General features: G+C 41.9%; 1 protein-coding gene across 1 annotated transcript; it reads left to right on the top strand.

Annotated features, from left to right (window-relative positions):
- The first annotated feature begins 12,477 nt into the window (after positions 1–12,477).
- LOC108156826 lies at positions 12,478–13,781 on the top strand. Its single transcript, XM_017288529.2, has 2 exons — positions 12,478–12,652; positions 12,727–13,781. The coding sequence occupies exons 1-2, from the start codon at positions 12,481–12,483 to the stop codon at positions 13,719–13,721; spliced, it is 1,167 nt and encodes a 388-aa protein (XP_017144018.1). The 5' UTR covers positions 12,478–12,480; the 3' UTR covers positions 13,722–13,781.
- The last annotated feature ends 1,872 nt before the right edge of the window (positions 13,782–15,653 follow it).

The following is a 15,653-nucleotide window of genomic DNA, read 5'->3' as shown; positions in this document are numbered from 1 at the left end:
TCGCGAGCCGACTAGCAAAACGCCTCGCTGTGCACACGGCATGTCTGTTGTTTCCGATGCCACTCAGGCCCTTAGATTTTCCTTCGAGCAATTAAGGCAAGCTTTATTCATTCGACCATTTAGAAGTGGATTTTCAGTAGCCTTTTGGAACCCATCCTGTGGCTCGTTCTTATATTAACAGAATCTCTTCCCAACTAGTGCCAAGTATGTTACCAAAAAATATTATCTAATGATTAATTTTAAAAATAAAGTCTGAATTATATTGCGCTTGTTATTTTACTTATAGGAAAAAAACCAGCGTTTTTCTATTGAAATTTCGTTTTTTTCGTTCACCCGTAAAAAAGTGCGAAACAAATATTTGTTTTTGATTAAATGGCAAACAAAAATTGATTTATTGAACGAATATAAAGTTGCGAAATCCGCCATTAAATTTCGCTTGTGCGTCGCGAATCGAGCATCAAAGGGCCACGTCATGTGGCAGCGATGCTGCCTGCTGAAGACTAGACCTTGGAATTTGTACAGTGGATTGAATTAGGGAATACAGATGTCTGAGACGATAGTTTTTATTTACTTTCCCTGAGTTTGCACTCTGTGTAAGGCACTTGACTGGCAATCAACTCCTTGCATCCTGCTTCCTGCATCCTGCATCTTGCATCCTGCATCCTGCATCTTGCAGCCCATCTACAAGTAGGTCGTTTTATCTTTGAATTTCCATTTTAGTTTTAAATTGCAAATAAATTGTATTATCCAACACGTGCCCCCGCCCCTCCCCCTATGTGTCTTCCCCTTTGGCTTGCCCACAAGGTAAACATTTTAAATTGCAATTGCATAATATTTTTCTCACTCTCCCTTTCTCTCTCCCTCTCTGTTATTAAGAGCCGCCCTGTACGATCCCGTGTTGACACTTGGCTGGGATTGTACTGGGATGAACACATTTTGTAGCTTAGTCGGGGCTCAGTGGAAAGTTATGTGTAAATTAAATTGTTATAAATTGCAGCTTAGCATTCGCAAGAGATGGAAATGGAGAGTCAGAGGGAGACAGATGGATACATATGTACTATACATATATCTGTGGCTGGTCTGAATGAAATATTTCAATCAGAAAAAGTTAAACGAAATATCCTTAGGCCACAAAATATAGACACAGATTCAATGGGTTACACATGCATGAGCAGAGGAGAGGACTGGCTGTCGGCTGGTTAGCGGGGAGCGGGGGGCAGGGGGGCAGCGGGGATTGGAAGAGGGTAAACTTTCATCGGGTTTATTGCATAAAATTTGTTCAACTGTTGCGAAACAAATTGCCATGGCAAAGGCTTAAGGGCTCCTTCTCGTATTCATCCTTCCCGTGCAACCCATTTTCATGGCTGATGGTCCTGGATGGGGGGGGGCGCGGGGGAAAGGGAACTGCCAATACAGACAATATTCCCTCGTTTCGTTTCTTTTTTGGGGAATATCTCGCATGCATTCATGCGCTACGGCTACAGCTACAGCTACAGTTCTCTTCCTTTGTGAGGTTCCTCAAGCCCGAAACTCAAGATCCCTGTGTGGCAAGAGCTCGTCATTAACAACGCCCCGATGAATGTGGCAGGATATGTGCGGGTAGGGAGGGTAGTGAGGGTAGGCTCCACAATCACAGGCCCACAGGCACACAGAAACAGTCCCCGTTGGTACAGTCAAAGACCAAGAGCTCCGGGGATATTCAGTGGATGCTAAGCGCATTAAAAAAGACTGCCACGAGGCTAATACTCGCACCGCAACATGCCGCGAAGGAGAGCTAGCGAGGACGTGGCATTAACTGCAGGGACCAGGCTGTAAGAGACACCCGGAGAGAAAAGAGACTCTGACAGAACAATAGGGCCGCCAGAGATGGCGATGGAGATGGAATGTTGAGTATTAACCGCCATCAAGCGGCCCTCCAGTCGGAGAATGCGACGAGAGTAAGTAACAGGCATCTTCAAAGTGGAATTAAAATACACACATCTCTCATTCGGATTTTGAGTTTGTATTATTATTTTAAAGGCGTTGGAATTGCCCTAAGACTTTGTTTTCACACGCCGACAGCAGACAGCAGACGCTGGGAGAGGACTCAATGAAATCCGATACCGAAAGGTAGCTAAAGGCTGAAGAGAGACACTGGTACACTGGTACTCCTAGGTCTTATCCCTCAACACACACTTATCGATGGTATTGGATGCTTAAACAGGGAGCCAAAGACAAATCAAACGCTCTAAGACAGCTCAAAACTGGCTTCCAAATCGAATTTGGTCTGAAGTAGCGATGTAGCGATTGACTTTCATTGAAGCATCCTGTATATTTGTGCGGAAAGTGCTCTTGAGCCACACACACACAAAATTTAATCATCCTTAAGAGATGACAACCCTTTGAAGGAGGAGCAGCTGCCCCAGCTACCCCCGTCAAGCCATTGATTACACTTGATTGGCCGTTCCAGAGAGCGGCGACGAGCTAGTGGTAGTGTCCTTTGTCCCCCTTTCGGACGGCAAGCAAATGCAATTAGTTAATTCAATAGCTATAATTTCATTTGGAACTTTATAAGCCATAATTTGCGTTGTCTGTGGCGTTCGTTCATGGGGTCTGGTGTCTGGGGTCTTGGGTCTTGGATCAACAACCCACTTATGCACGTAAGTATGAGCATGTTCCCCTCTCATTGGCAATTAAACTAATGCCAATTTGTTGAACACACCAGGATGACGCTTAATGCCACGAATGGGGCCATCTACACTGTCCATTCGACACTGGGCATTGGTCATTGGGTTTAATGGCAATTGGATCTATCCGGTATTAGTGCATACACATACCCCGCACAGTTGTAGATACATTTTGTCACAGCTAATTGGATGTCCGGGTGCAAAAATAAACATACCTGAAAATGAAAGAGAAAGAGAAAGAGAAAGACACACACATTAGCCATAGATATAGTAGATATAGTAGGTCGATACTCGTTTATATGCACGTGAGAGTGTAGTAGTTATGCGGTTGGATCGCGTATTTTCGGGATTTTTAATTAGTGGCAAAGTGTAAAATAATTAGGTGACAAATTGATGGGTTTTGCCCATTTTTCTGGCAACATTTTGTGAGATCAAAGCATGTGACTCGGAGCAGGCTCTTCAGGGAGGGAGGAACCAACAAGCAGCCAACAGATGGAGCCAATAAAATGATGGGCTTTATCACTCGATTCGTAGATGGTTTTTATGTTCTGGTGTCATCATAATTGACAAATGAATGAGCTAAATTTATTTAAATAAACCCCACATTTGCAGGTGGCAATAGTTGGATGGCTAGAGATCGTCTGGCACCTGATTGTACCTTAGGGGTTTGATCGTGACCGTGAGAATTCTTGTGACGTCGTCACAGCATCTGCTCTCTGTCGAGGACCATCCGTCTGTAAAACGTAAACGTAAAATGTTTGCCATCTCTTTCTAGCGCTTGTCTCTCTTAGAGCAGGGAGAACGTGGATGGTCCTCGCCACAGCGCACGACGTCACCTTATTACTAAATACAACTTGTGCTTGAGGACACCACTTTTTTCAGCCTATTGTACATTCTATCTACAGCCTACTTTTCTTGCTCTCCCTTTCCCCGGCTATTAGCAACACTTTACTGTGGCTCGTTTTTTCCCCGGCTGATATGTGATCCATCTTCATTTTTGCGTTTCATTTCATTTAAGCTGAGGCTGAAGCTGCCAATACGCAATTTGAAAGGCAAGTGCTGCTGGAAGGCAATAGGCGGCAGCAGCAGGACACACCGGCAAAGGACCTTTCTCTGGCAAAAAGGCTCCTCCACCCATGTGTATCTGTATCTGTATCTGTGTGTGTGGGCGTTTCTTATAGTGTGAGTGCTCTCGGTTTCTTTTTCATTTTGGCATTACAAATACACCTTTACGCATTTTTGTTGTTTTTTTTTGACTCGACACGCTTTTGCTCTTGTGAAAGGGACCACCCTACAGCCCTCTCCCTACCTCCAGCCAGCATCTTCCGCCTCTTAGTAACGCGAGCAGCCCCGTGTTCTTGGGAGACTCTCAGTGGCAGTGAGGCAGTCAAGCCGTGTGGGTGGGGGATGGGGGGTATGTGTAAAATGGAAATGCCCTCAAGGCGAGGCGGCGCTCTGCTTTCCAGCTGTCGCCCATTTTTGCCAAATGCAATGCCAACGTTTTTTGAAAAATCATCTTCAACATCCTGCCACATCCGCCACTTTCACTGGAGGCGCCTGCTAAGCGCCTAATGATGCTTATTTCGGGCGTGGCACACAAAGTGGATGGAGGGAGAATGGAGTAGAATATTTTGTATACTTTATTAGTTTGCCAGGGCCGAAACGAAACGAAACCAGAAAAGAAATTGTTTTAAATTAATTTGCATGCCAAGACGCACAGAAGCCAAGCAACTCTGGAAGTGGGGAAGTGCTGGCAACAAATGACAGGAGGGAGAAGGGAGAGGGGAGAAACCGAGCTGGGACTTGGCTCATTAAGAATTTCACCCCTGGGAATGGCAGGGAGCTCTCATCCTCACTCTATGCCTCACTTTTCGGGGGCAGCCATACAGTTGGGGAATCTTTTTGGGAACAAGTTTGGAATGATTATCCGCCCCATTATATAGCTACGATCTCCGAGGAAACCTCTAAGAAAACAAATTGGAAATCAAAGAGTTTTCTTTAAATCGAACAAATAATACACTCAAAGAAAAATTACAAGCCATATTCGATTTTTAGTGAAATTAATTGAAATTCTCTTGTATTTAAACATACAAACCTGTATTAAAAAGTATATTTAATCACTTAAAAATAAATAAAATATATTTATTTTTGTAATTTGTAATTTGTAGGAAATATATTTATACCAAAATGTAAGTGAGCACTTTTTCTATTGAAATCCATTAAATTGAATGGCAAATATAAAAATAATATTTCCTCGAACTTCTGGAGCTAGGCTTTATAGCAAATATAGAGCATCAGAGTGTGCGCGGCATTTTCCCAGCCATTAATTTTGTTCGTTTCGGGGCTTCCACATTCCACCTTTCGAAGCCAAAATTATGCACCAACAACCACAGGGTGGGGCGAGAAGAAAATCCGGGGAAAATGGAGGAAAGCAAAGCCAAAGAAGGGAAAAGTAAAGAAGCACAAGGAATACTTTAATCCTATTGACGTTTAATCAAGAGTGAGGCAGGAAATGAGGGGCATCGAATGGGATGGGGACACAAAGAAAACCGTCTTACGGGCAATTACCAACCAAAAAAAAAAGGAGAACAAAATAACAGCCAGAAATCGTGTATAAATTTTCCTGTTGAATTTTCAATTGGCCCATGAATTTCCATTTCAACGCGACCGAGGCGACAGAGGGGGTGGGGGTGTGGCGAACAGACACCAAAATTGTTTACCTTGCGACCTTCTCGATTCTCGAGCTGTAACCTGTTGATGGAGGCCCAAGCCCGAGCCACAATAAGCCCAGGCGGGGCAGGTGGGGAGGGGGGGGCAATATTTAAAGCGCTTAATAAATAATCACATTTGCATTTTCACTTGTTGATTTTTCGGTTGCCAGCAGAGAAAAGCCAAAATTCTCCGAGTGCCGGAAATTTTTCTGCTGACTTTTGGATAACTTTTGGGGAGCACCAGCGCTCTTGGAGGAGACAGCGCCAGAGCCTGAGGACATTGAAATTAGCCAGGCACTCCAAGCATGTCCCAAATCCTCCAGCCCTGTCCTGCCCTGCCCTGTCCCCCGCACTACCCGTTTCTGTGGGCACTGAGTGCATTTTGTGCCTTGTCATTGGGAGGCTAAATAAATTGAAATTAGACGATGTCAGCACAAAAAGCCAAAAGTGGCCAACGAGGCAGCAGGGATACAGCAGAAAGCAGGCAGAGAGACAGCTGGATGACAGGAGTGGACTGTGGGTGGAGCCCTAGAGACCGACAAGTGGTAGTCACAACATTGACTGGGCGTTTTCCGATACCCACAACCCCAATCCAACCCATACACACAGGAGTCCTTCCTGCGGCTAGTAGTGGCTTCCACGGGCAAAAATTGCCGCTCAGATTCTGTTTTGGAAAGTGAAAATGGGAAATTTCACAGTGATTTGATGGCGATAATGGATCGTGGCTGGATAATCAAAGCAATATTCAGATGGAAAGTCAGATAAAGGCTCAGCAGAATAATCGAATTAGATTTTAAATGTAAGCCAATAGCAAACATCGGTGCAAATACCGAGAGGGGAAATTTACTACTATCCAATCTAATATTTCATTGAATATATTTCCTTCAAACTGAATATAAGATATTTATTTTAAAATAAACTTTTCGTATTTTTATTTTTATTGATTCCTAGTGTTTCCGGTGAAGAAGAAGAGACTATGGACAGCTGCTTTGGGAAAGCCAGATGAAGAGGAAGAGCAGCCGCTTTCCAGTAAGCAAAGCATAAACAGCTGATGCAATAACCAAAGCAACTCTGTGTGTTTGCGCTTAACAGCACCCTGTTATTCTGTTTCGTTCCGACAAATTACCGGCCTTCGAGAAAGCAGAATTGTTTTTTGATCAGTTTATCCGGTCAACATAAAACATTATTTAAATATTTTTATTTTCGATTTTTAGTTATTTATGTAAACATATATTTCTTTTAGTATCTATTCTTCATTTATGTTCTTTAAATGCAGGTTTTTTTAATCAAAGTGAATAAAAAAGGGAATTTAAAACCAAATATTTATCATAATTAAAATTTGTACTATGCTATTTATCTATGGGTGGAAGTATGCCAGGGTATCTCCAAAGTTTTCTTTTTCCTTTGGCTTTTTATACATTCCTCCTTTGGTTCTCTGGTTGCTGCTGCTGTTTTTTGTTAATTTCTTGGCTAAAACTCTCTCATTGCCATTTCATTAATTTCCTGATCTATCTTCATATTTATCTTTGTGCTTTCCAAAGTTCCAGGACCAACTGGAAGTTGACTTAATCTACAAAAACTTTTCCGTTTCTTCAATTTGCGAACAGAGACCTCCCTCCACCCACCACTCCGCCAGTCATCAGCTTTTCTGGGGAAAATGGAAAGGCAGAAATTAAGTTATGGAGGGGGGCGGCAGGGTAAAATGCGTTTAATTGTGGGTAACAATGGGCGACGCGTCGACAGCGTTTTTCTTGGCCCCAGCCAGCACCTGTGGCATAAATTGTTGGCCCGATTCCCAATGATCCCGCCTGTCCCCTCCGCACACACTGCCGCCCCTCTGGGCACCCAGTGGCTGTGGCGGAGTCCCTCCCTGCATGATGTTTGTACATGGACAGATTTATGCTGAGTATGCGTAACATTTGCCTGGCAATATTTCGGCAGCGACAGCATTTTTCCCCACTTTCTGTCCGACCAAAAAATTCCCCAGTCCTTCCCTCTCTGCCTCTCTGTCTGGTGGGGGCTTTGGGCTCCTCGTTTTGCCATTACCTCATCTTGGGTCTTCTCCAGCAAAAGCCAAACATTAAATCACTTAAAATGCCAGTCCAAGCCCTGGACAAACACAGACTGAGAGAGAGTGAAAAGAACGCGGGAAAGCCTGGTGGCTGGCGAGTGGGGAGCGGTGGGGCGGCGGGGAAACGGACGAGGAGGAGAAAAACGAGTGGGGCAAATAAGGAACAGAGGAAGTGGAAGTCCAAAAACGAGAGTAGATGGAGGCAGAGGCAGAGCCAGCGACAGAGGAGAGCAGACGACCAAAGGGCCTGCGGTTTTGACTGGCGCTAAGAGCTTCTGGAATTTTAGCACCCCTCAAGTCTCCATCTCTCTTTCTCTCCCCCTCTCTTTCTCTATATACATACGTGCACATCCGTCAAGTGGGGTCTCCACTGTGTTGTACTATTTTGTGCGCACAAAATGTTTTTGTCCTGCCATTTTGACATTCAACGATGATGGCATTTTCATAATAATAAGCAGTTTCGTTCCGTTCCTCTTCAGTTTTAGGTTTTCTGTTGCATTCCTCCTCTCTCTCTCTCCCTCTCTCGGACTCGGGCAAGTGAGAATAACGGTAATTTGTTGAAATTCCATTCGATGGAAAAATGGAATGAGATTTCGTGCAATTTTGCTCATTTTCTATGCCTGGGGGCAATGATTCAAGTAAATGCAGTTTACAATCAATTATGAACCGGTTCAAAATTTGTTGGGAATTGAATTGAAAGGGTCCCATGTCTTGATGAGAACTCACAAAATTTTTTTCCGTATGCACATGTGCCTCTAACAGCCCCGACCTCAATCCGATAGGGAATGTCTAGGCCCTTAAGACTGCCAAAAAAAGCAAATCGGAAGCCAAAAACTACGCTTGAGTTAGGGGAAATTTAGAAGAAGTTTGGTCTGAGGATATAACGGATAAATATCTATAGGCTTTATACGATTCGATGCCCAATAGCGTCAAATGTGTTATAAAAGCCAAGGGCGATGCCAAAAATATTAATTAATTCAAAATTTGAAAAAAAAGTTATGCAATAATACTGATTCTTATTAGTTAATAGAAAACAAAATAACCTAATGGAAAAAATTTAGTTTTTGTTGAAAAAATCGTTTCTGTAATTTTACTGAATTTTTTTCTTCGTTTAATCAATTTACTCAATGACCGAAAAAAATGTTAGTTGGAAACATTGATTTTTGTAAATAGGAATTCAAACAATTTAGTATGTGGTTTTGTTTGGAATTGATTTATTATTGACACAAAACAAAATTTAGACGAATCGAATAACATTTGGGGAAGCCCCACACTGTAGAAGTCAAAAATTCATAAAATATCAGAGTGCGGATTTTTTTTGTCGCTGAGTGTACGAATCAAAACCGAAAACGCAGAATCATTATTTTACTTTATTTTTTAAATTATAGAAACACTTGGCCTCCGAACACTATTAATTTTGATATAAAATATAATACTGATAATATAATAAAAATATAATTAAATTAATAATAAATTAATATGCAACTAAAAAAATTAAAAAAAAAATCTTTAACTTTGATTTTGAAATGATTATTTTTAAATGATGTAAAATCAATATTTAATATATAAATAAAACATATAATTAAGGTCCATTAAATATATTATACTCATTCTACAAGGTTTTATTTTTACATTTAATTTGGGACCCTTTTAAAAAGATTTTTTAACCCCAGAATGGTATCATTATTCTTCGAATTATCAACTTATATTTTATTTGGGAACAATACCCTGTACTTTTTGGAGTTTTGTTAGTATTACAAATTAAGCTGACATTTTTTTTCAAGCAAAATATAAATAAAATATCGATACAATAGTTGGCACGGTTACAAATGTGTCGTTTGTTCTTTAATTCAAAAATTTTTAGTTTTCTTTCGGTTTTATCTTAAATATTTAAATTTCCAAAGGAAAAACCAATTTTTTGATCAAGTGAGATATCGCAAAACAATTTTGGGATCGAAAAACCATCGATAGCAGAAAGTTGCGAAAACCAGAGCCCCAGATTTCAATTCGTACGAATTATTGCGAAATCGTAAACGCAAGCAATGGCGAAACCCGGAGAATGGCTGGTATAAATCTATAAATCTATAATATTAAAAAAAAAATCTAAAAATTTTGGAAATAAGATGGAATTGTAACTTTAAATCAGCGTTGCTCCGCCCAAAATTTAGCTTTGTTTATCATTCGTCGCCCAATTGACGCTTTGAAGAGCTAAAACGAATGTCTTCTTCATCTGCATAATAGTGTTGGGTAAACATCGCTCAATTTACTGAATAAGTTCGTTCGTTCATTTTTATGCAGTGAACTAATTTGTTCATCGTTCTTTTTTGTTCATCGTTCTATTTTTTCATTGTCCCTTTAGTTCGTTCTTTTTTGTTCTTTGGCCTGTTTTGTTTATCGGTCTTTTTGTTCTTAGTTCAATTTTAAAGTCTCATATCTAGTTTTAAGCTTATATGTAAATAATGCACTACAATTCATTGACGTTTTAACTTCTTAAATTTATTTTAATTCGTACTTAGTACTTGATATCGTTAGGACACAACCAACAGTTTCAATTAAGTATCTCGTTTTCCATTTTTTATGTTTTAGAAGTCGGGGCTGAAAAACAATAATCAATTTTACTTATGTTGTCCATTATAATTTTAAAACCTATAAAATACACACAATTTTTAAGTATTTCGCATATTATTATGTAAAAACATAAGGCTTTCAACCTTATTGGGGGTCAAAAGCGTTCGTCTTTTGCGGACTATTTCTCCTGCTGCAGAAAATAGGCGCTCACATGGCACCGACGTGGCCACCAAACAAAGACGTTTCAACGCATATTCGTATAGTCGTGGATATACATTTTTTCGCTGCGTCCACCAGATCAAAGGGTCCTGCTTTCTATTGATGTTCTCTTCTGCCACTTTTGGTTGGCGACGTTTTGACGGTTTCGATTTGTGAAGACAGATCATCAGCAACATTATCAACCAATCCCGTTTGAGCGATCTTACATTGTAGAGCTGCAACTGTTTTTTCATAGCATTCATCGGACCTAAAACGCCGTTTTTTAAATCTTGGGTCTAGTATGGTGCTCTCTGCATACAAAATATTATTTTCCAAATCCCCAAAACGTACGGTCAACTGCTCTTTGAGTTTTTCTACGACTGCCCGTAGAAAATCATCTTTTGGAATAGCTTTGGCTATGGATTGATGCAGCAATGTGGCCATTATAATAACCTTTGATAAGGTGACATTTTTCTCTGCTAAAATTTCAGTTGTTATTTCAGAAAATGGCTTCAGCACTGGCAATACACCATCAATAATTTCCCATTCTGCCTGGGTCAGTAGTAGTTCAGGGCGTAGAAGGAAAATGACCACCATAACTCCATCTTTTAAAATAGACAAGCGCTGAAACATTTTGTATGTTGAGTTCCAACGTGTTGGCACATCTTGTGCCAGCTTAAGGTCGGGAAGATTTAATTGGCTATTAATTTCTTTGAGCTTCTTGAATCCGGATGAGCTGCGATTGAAAAATTCTACAATTGCCTTTGCTTTGACCCTTACACTGTCAATTGGTCCCAGTGCTTTCTGTACAATGATGTTCAAAGTGTGGGCAAAGCATGGAATATGGCGCACATTTCCCAATTTTATCGCTGATACGATATTGGCAGCATTGTCTGATGCAATTGCAGTAATTTTATCTTCAATTTTCCAATCAGCTGCAACACTCTGAAGAAAAGAGCAAAGATTGAGGCTTGTGTGCCTCTCACCGAACGCTTCACAAGCTAGCATATGCGAAGATAGTTCCATATTCGTCTTGTCTATGAAGTGTGCGGTTACAGCTATGTAACTCTCCATCAGTTGTGAGACAAACTCCAGATGCAGATGCTATCTTCTCTTTCACATTGGCAATTAACTCACTGTGTATATTTGGAAGTAGCACATTAGACAGCGTTTTACGTGTGGGCAACTTATATCCAGGGCAATTTGAAACGTCCTCTATCAGCTTCTTAAAATCCGGCTCCTCCACGATCCGGAGAGCATGATGGCCTTTGGAAATCATTCGCACTAACTGTTTGTCTAATTGCTCACTTTTACGTGCTTGCAGTACTTGCACCTTGCCTTTTTGTCATCTATGGCATCGAAGTGATTCCATAAAGCACTAAATTTAAGTTTAAGCGACATTTCAAAACAGTTTAATTTTCTTTTCAACTTTCTTGCCAGAGTCCGCCACAACAAAATGTGAAAAGAGCTGCCATACCAACTAAAAAATAGCGAACAAAACGAAATGAGCAAAACAAAAAGAGCTGCCATACCAGCTCAAAAATAGCGAACATGAGGAACAAAAACGAACGAAAACGAACGATGAACAAAAAAGAACGACAGATGAACAAAAAAGAACGAACGGAAAAGAACGATTAACAAAAAAGAACGATGAACGAAAAAGAACGAATAAGATGAACTTATTCAGTTCGTTCACTTCCATGAATAGTTCATTTTTGTTCGTTCGTTCATGAACGACCCAACACTACTGCATAATAATAATCGACTTAAGAATTATTTGCTTGCGAAATGTCTTTGTCGTATACTTAATATTTCCAGCATCACTTAGCCACAATTTTGAGCAATGGGATGCTGGGACCGACTCAGCTGCGGTCAGAGACGAATCAGAGGCAAAAAGCGAATTAAAACACCGCGCGCATCCCTCATACAACATCTCGGTATTGTTTAGTCTTTGGTGGAAGTGTTTACCAATGAGTGGAAAAAAGATTCAACCAAATGTTTAATTTACCAATGAGTGGAAAAAAGATTCAACCAAATGTTTAATTTAAATAACGTTCTGTTTTTTTTACTTGGCCATTTTGAATGAAAAAGATCGGATGCATAACCAGATAAAGATTGTTTAAAAAAAATTATGCCAGAGCTGTAAAAAAATAGAAATTAAGAAAAAGTTCGTTTGCACTTCGAAGCTGCGCTAAACCTTTTCAGAAATACCCTACTTTTCGATGAGGCATCAAGCTGGGGTATCGATAAGAGTCCATCGAAATGAATGGCAACGCCACGTGCTGACAACTTGTGGGGCAAATCAAAAACTCGTGTATTTAAAGAACCATCGAATATTGTTTCAAAGATGTCTTCGTCAGTGGCGGCCCGCAGCTTGGCCTCTCGTTGCAATTCAAACATCAAGCCGGAGTGCGCTTCCGAGGCACTTGTTCTGTTGGGTATGTACATACATGTAGCACGTGGATCAGTGGAGGTTATTTGAAGCCTATTGCAATTAACTTTTTGTTGGCAGAAACTCTTTTGATTGGCCGAAATACAAAAAATCTGGTAGTTAAAATCGTTTCGGAAAATATTTTCCTGGAGGGGATCAATGATGGAGGCGGACGCCAGACCCACCCACTCATGCAAGAGTATCAATTGACGATTACGCTCATTGAGTTCTTCTCGAAGCCAGGACCACGACGGGATGCCATTTTTCATGCCCTCTTTGGCAGTCAGCTATCACCGCAACGCAGCAGCCAGCTCGTCAAGCTAGTAAGCATTGCCGTGTCGATATCAGTGGTCCCAGTGCTCACCGCGGCCGGCACCTGGCTGCAACAAGTCGGCTACAAGAGCACACTGAGCCAGGAAGTTACCAAACAAATTGTCGATGATTTCGCATTTTACTCGCTACCTGCAAGGGAGCAACTGAAGCAATTGTCCATGATTGCCCCGCACTTTGCGGCTAGCTTTATGGTTGCTGTGGCCGATATCTACCTTAATGAGAGGCGATCGACCGGCCTAACACCGCCGCCGGAACATCTTTTAGATGTCTTTAGCGATTGGATTACTAAGAACCTAACCGTATGCAAGGCTCCTCCGCCTGTCCTGGGGCTGCCAGCCGGTGCCACTGCAGGGCCATTCGTCAACCCCTTGGCTAGCCTAATGCGATGGACAATACTGGCGCCATTGGTCTCCCAGACAGCCGCCTACAGCAAGCTGCATTTATCTGTCCTGACAACGCTCCAGCAACTGGCGGCCATAGACAAGTCGACCGCTGTAGCCAACAGGGAGCTGTTGCAGACTGCCAAGTCTTTGCAGAGCTACTGCGCTCGATTGCGTAGACGGAAACTGAAGCCAGAAGACGATGCCGCTTATCAAAGATCCATGGCACGGTTCGCCCAAGCCGTGCAGATCGCCCTTTGCTCCAAGTGCCTAACCAATCGGTATCCGCTGATAACTGCACTGAAGGCATTGCCACCCTTCAAGCTCATGAGCATCGTTATAAGTTCTTCGAAAAGGCGGTAGGTGTTTCACCTCTTTGTTTCTCAGTTTGAAAAGTTTCTGAATAAAATGTAAACAAGAAATCTTCGAAATTGTCGAGTTGATCATTTAGATCCTCCAAAAAAGGAGTCTCCAGAAAGGTCTGGTACTCCCAGGCATCGGCATGTCCCTACAGCCGTTCGCTCCTCTTCTCTGCTGGCGGGTCCCGCCTTGCTGCCAAGAGCTTGAACGCAGTCCTAGGGCATATTGGGCCCTGTGCCGCAATATCTCGACCCTCGGTACAGCTGTGTTGCTTTGGAGGGCAGCGATAAGGCAGAATGCATCACTGTCGCTGGCGATCTAATGCATTGGCCGATGAAATGGTGGGAACTCCTAGCAGGTGCTGTTCTATTTATTTGCTGGAACCCCGATTTGTCACCCTAACTTAGAGCTTAGAGTGCTGCAGGAATTGTGAGGAATTGTTTTTATTTATGACAGCCTCTTGCCAGGAAATGGAGGTGACGCGGCACGTGTTCCACCAAAAGGCCGTTCCAAAAAGGGATTCCTGTTTCCTTAGATGGTTTCCATTTCTATGAATTTATTGCAATTTTCATGGAATTTTTTACTTTGGTTTTTGTATTATATTCCTGGTGTTTGTGTTTTCTTTAGTGGGAAAACGAGCAAAAACGAACCTATTCAGTTTTTGTTCTCTTGAATTTTATTTTTGAAGCCATTATCGCCCTTTGGGCATATGGAGTTGGGTTCAAATATTTGTGGATTTATTTATAATGTTTTTCCAGCTTTTCCACGTACACAAACATACACATAAATTACCGCCGCCCCATCTATTGACTACTCGCTACCTCGCTTCCTTGAGTGTTGTATGCAAATAATTGCCGAGTGCTCCACCCCCCCAGCGCCAACGAGTGTGCTTCGTACTCGTGGCATAGTTGTTTGTGTAGGCTGATGCTGCTGCTGCTGCTGCTGCTTTTTTGGGGGTCCACGGTCCAGGGTCCAGCACTCAGTCCCGGACTAATAAGCCAGGGGCGGTCGGGGGGTTTGTGCGGAAATTTAAACAATGAACTGCCATGCCCATTAATATTACTTTGGGCCACTCGCAACTTTGACTTTGCTCCTTGCTGCTTGCTCCTTGGTGCTCCCTCCCCTGCTTTCACTGTGTGTGTGTGTGTGTGTGTGGGTGTTTGTTTGTTTGTTTGCGTTGTCGCTGAGCCAACAAAAGCGCCAGACGTGAGAGCGCGGTTTTGGCTTTTGTTTTTTTGCTTTTTAATTTTATTTTTATTATTTTTCTGGTGTTTGTGTTGGAAAGTTCACAAGTCGCTTTGATTCCCGTTGCCCTTGGACAGGCTGCCACCTGCCTGTTCGAGGCGAAATAATTTGCATGCAGTGGAATGGCATTTCAGAAGAACGCAAATCCAAAATACACAGTATCCGGAAACAATTTCAAAATAAATAACTATAGAAATCTCTCTGAGAGACAGTCTGTCACGGAATCTGTTAAAGTAGAAGCGATTTCAACCGCAAAAACGATTCGAAAATCGAGAAAGATTTTTTTGATGCAAGTTTGTGTTTTTTTTGGCAAACTGAATTGAATTTCACTCTCAGCGAAAATCCAAAAAGTCATTTTCCCTCAACTTTTCGTCAGAGTGAGAGAGAGAGGGGCAACAGCCAGAGGGCAAATGAAGAGGAAGCAGCATGAGGGCAAGAGGAAGAGCAAGAAACAAAACAGAGAAAAGAAAAAATATAAGTTTTTCGAGAGAGAATGAGTCGAAGGAGTGGGTAGGGGAGGTGGGTTTTTTTTTTTTGGGGGGGGGAGGTTGAAACAAAGTTATTATTACTTTAATTTTGTGAGTCAGTTCTGAGGACTCGAGCGTCGAAGTTTTTTCGGTTTTTTTTTTTGTTTTTGTTTTTTGGTTTGTTGGAGGATGTGGTGTTCCAGTCCCCACTGTGATTCGTCCC

This window comes from Drosophila miranda, chromosome XL (assembly GCF_003369915.1).
Source record: "Drosophila miranda strain MSH22 chromosome XL, D.miranda_PacBio2.1, whole genome shotgun sequence".
Classification (NCBI taxonomy): Eukaryota; Metazoa; Arthropoda; class Insecta; order Diptera; family Drosophilidae; genus Drosophila; species Drosophila miranda.
This window is presented reverse-complemented; position numbering and strand designations above follow the sequence as displayed.

Bases quoted from the DNA above. Each gene is read 5' to 3' on its own strand.
- LOC108156826 (XM_017288529.2), top strand. From the start codon at position 12,481: ATGGCAACGCCACGTGCTGACAACTTGTGGGGCAAATCAAAAACTCGT. The intron at 12,653-12,726 runs GTATGTACATAC...TTTTGTTGGCAG, and splicing joins CGAGGCACTTGTTCTGTTGG to AAACTCTTTTGATTGGCCGA.